General features: G+C 42.5%; 1 protein-coding gene across 2 annotated transcripts; it reads left to right on the forward strand.

The window, feature by feature from the left end:
• Positions 1-439: 439 nt before the first annotated feature.
• LOC118776076 (mothers against decapentaplegic homolog 4-like) lies at positions 440-3,104 on the forward strand. Of its 2 annotated transcripts, none has more exons than XM_036526152.1 (5): positions 440-1,015; positions 1,296-1,467; positions 1,573-1,602; positions 2,200-2,283; positions 2,717-3,104. In XM_036526152.1, the coding sequence occupies exons 1-4, from the start codon at positions 776-778 to the stop codon at positions 2,250-2,252; spliced, it is 495 nt and encodes a 164-aa protein (XP_036382045.1). In that variant the 5' UTR covers positions 440-775; the 3' UTR covers positions 2,253-2,283; positions 2,717-3,104. The 2 variants fall into 2 exon arrangements, with proteins under 2 accessions (XP_036382045.1, XP_036382046.1); XM_036526153.1 differs by having other exon boundaries at positions 2,720-3,104.
• Positions 3,105-3,627: the final 523 nt, after the last annotated feature.

Here is a 3,627-nt window from a genome sequence, read left to right on the forward strand (position 1 = left end):
AAACCTGAAGTTCCTGATAGTTCATTGTGAGTTTCGGAGTCGTGCTGCTTAATGGCTAAATTAGTTTGCTAATAGGTGCAGTAGCTAAGTTAGCTGGCAAGGCTACTTGTTTTCGAAATGGTGTTGCGTTTAAGGACGTCCGACAGGAAACTGCTTATGACAATTGGCTAGGCATTTATTGGTTGATAAACACGAAATGACACGCGGAGGTGGATTCAATGGATGCATCTTCAAACTGCTAGTGCATATGACTAATTCCATAATGCTTGCTCTTGCAGCACAGTTCACGATACAGATACATTAAACATTAATGTATGCATCTGAAGAGATTAATGTGCTTTTTGATTGCATGCATGTTGTCTACTCTTACCATAACTTTTCATTTGCATACCATTATAAATGTGCATTTATAGTTCTTTGCTAACTTTTTTTTTCAGATTTCTGAACCGGTCCCCCTGAAGATGTGAGTTTAACACCACTGCACTACACAAAGAAACAAACTTTGTGGTATCGTGCACTACAATGCCACATTCTCCATTCTTCCCCCTCCACTTCACTGTGCTGTCTCTGGGGTATCCCTCAAATGACAGGTGGGGCTAAGGAGTGACACACCCTCACACCAGGATACTTTGGTTGCGCTGTCTCTCTAGCAAGAGTTTGAAAGGTACAAGCAAAATATTATAAAGGTCAGCTTCCTCAGTATAAGAAGAATCGTCAGGATAAGCCCCCTTGAGAGAATCCAACAAAGTGTTAACCCCAACCTGCAACCCTCAAGATGTCGATAAGCAGCATGCCATTAAGCAACGAAGCCTGCGCCAGCATTGTGCAGAGCCTGATGTGCTACCAGCAGGGCGGCGACAGTGAGACTTATGCAAAACGGGCCATTGAGAGTCTGGTAAGGAAGCTGAGGAAGAAGAAGGAGGAGCTGGATTCCCTTGTCACAGCTGTCACCACTAATGGTGCACACCCCAGCAAGTGCGTCACCATCCAGCGCAACTTTGATAGCCGTGTGCAGGTAGGGTAACAGGGCAGGGCATGACGGGAGAGGGCATTATGGGAAATGGTGGAACTTAGGCTTGGTAAAGAGGGGTGAGGATTAGAGTGGAGCTTGGAGTGGGCCAGAAACAGGGGATTTCTGTCTCTGAAGGTTAGGAGCACATCCTATAGTAGGCCACACATGTTTTTTCTGAGAGGTATGTTAACCCCCCCCCCTATGTAAATCAGCTTCTCACTGCTCTAATTGTGCATTAGCTGTGTCCCCAACCCCAGCGTGTGTCTGTTCTGCCCTTCTAAAGGTGGATGGGCGTAAAGGTTATCCCCATATTATCTATGCACGGCTGTGGAGATGGCCCGACCTGCACAAAAATGAGCTGAAGCACATGAAGTACTGCCAGTTTGCCTTCGATCTGAAGCGCGACAGTGTGTGCGTGAACCCATACCACTACGAGAGGGTGTTGTCTCAAATTGGTGAGCAACACTTTCTTCTTTGTTCAGTGCTGCGCCATTTTAATGAAGACCTTCTGTCATGATAGTTAAGAATGTTTTCACATGCCCCCCTCCTTATCTTTTCAGACTTATCTGAACTGTCGCTGACCAGCTCTGGTGAGTGATGTGTTGTCCTTTGCATATTGCAGCCTCAGGCTGCCTTATTTAGAGTAGCAGGCAGATGATTTGGTGTGAAGTGCAAGTGGGAAAAAAACAATGATTGTGAGAAAGTAGCATTATTTTAGCTGGGAAAAAAAATAGACAACTGTTATTAGCAAATGTTTTTGCATGTACATGTTTATTAGAGCACCCTGTGATGTGTAAGTCTACTAAAACAAATGCCGTAATATATCTGGAATTTATTATTTATTCGTAATATCTTAACTTCTGACACAATTCTCCTGCTGCAGAACTGTGAATGCATTGTGAGGGAACAGCCCTGATTAGTGAAAAAAGACCCATGAGCCAATGTTGATACACATTAGCATTTGACATATAGTTGATTGAAATGATCTGTTTCTGTGTCAGCATTATTTCACTCAACAGATGAACATAACTTGCCACAGTTCCAGTCTTGCCCAAGGAGCATGACTGATGACATTTTGAAGCCTAACAAGTAAAGAATAGTTTAATGCCTGTGCAGTTGCCTGTAATTTCTGTGTTGTTTTGCTCAGTGATGACCTGTGCTCTTTCTGACTTTTTGTTTGTCCCCAGCTTCCACACGAATGGTAAAAGATGAATATGAAGGATTTGATGATTACCAGTAATTCTTTGGACGAAGGTTTTATACACAGGAAGGTGAGGCCGGGTAATGTTTGCTGGGTACTTTATTTTACAAAAATGTATATACCAAACCACCCAAATGAGGATTAAACAGATATAAAGAATGGTTATGATCTTAAAGTCATTTTGTCTTTGTACATGACCACCTGAAGTATATGTAGCTTATTGGATGAATGCTATGAAATAAAATTGCAAAGAAATATAGACTGATCAAAAACACATAATGGAATAAATACTTAAATGATACTATATCAGTATGTATTTTACCCTGTTAGTGTTCTTGAGAATGAGATTTGATTCTTCTAAGAAAATGAATACTTCATGAAAAAAGCATGAATTAAACAGATGTTTACAGGTCAGGCACATCTGAACCCTTTGTCCAGAAGAAGGTATTCGTATTCTCCAGAATAGCGCACTTGTAACTTGAACGCACTCCTGTCTCTTTCAGCAGTGAAGGCGGTGACAGCAAGGTATGAGTGACACTGGTGACCAGGCTAGCGCTGACCCAGAAGCACTGCTGAAGGAAGCTGTTCTGGAGCTCAAAGCATGCACACCGGGGGACTGTGGGACATTGCTGGGCGAGGGCGCCGCTGCGGACCTGTCAGGGGAAGGGAAGGGAAGACTCGGTGGGGATGATGGTACGCAAGGCTATCCTAGGGGCACCACAGGGCACCGGGATGGAGGTCACGCTCTCTGAGGATTCCCGCTGTCCAACCCCATCAAGAAGCTCTCCTGAGAGCTGGCTGTCTGTCTTTCAAGGAGCATGGACGGTCAAATCAACTTTTACCCACCCTTAACTAACAAACTACTCACAAGTTCTGTATGGATTGATCTACATGAGCAGTTAGATGGTGGCCAGTTGATTTTTCAGTTTTAATAAAAAAAAACAACACATAAAAAGCTTCATTTTTGTTTCTGTCTCCTATATTCATTTTTTTTTCTTAGAGCTTCAACTACAGTGACCACATGTACAAATAAAGCTTGTTTCATTACATTACATTATTGTCATTTAGCAGATGCTCTTATGAAGAACAACTTATATCAGGTACAGTTTTTACATGTTATCCATTTACACAGCTGGATATTTATTGAGGCAGTTGTGGTTTAAGTACCTTGTCCAAGGGTACAACAGCAGTGCTTCAGTGGAGAATCAAACCAGTGCCCCTTCGGTTAAGAGCCCTGCTCTTGCTGCCTATCTGATTTCAGCTATGTTCATCTGATATGTTTGACTTATGAAGGCAGCATACACATTTTTAGCTTCATGTTTGCATGAAAAACATTTGAGTGTACATTTTTATGGAGGTATTGCACTGAAGGGTCTGCAATCTGTGATTGTACTTGTTTATTTGTTAAACCATC

The sequence above is a fragment of the Megalops cyprinoides genome, chromosome 4, assembly GCF_013368585.1.
Source record: "Megalops cyprinoides isolate fMegCyp1 chromosome 4, fMegCyp1.pri, whole genome shotgun sequence".
In the NCBI taxonomy this organism is placed as follows: Eukaryota; Metazoa; Chordata; class Actinopteri; order Elopiformes; family Megalopidae; genus Megalops; species Megalops cyprinoides.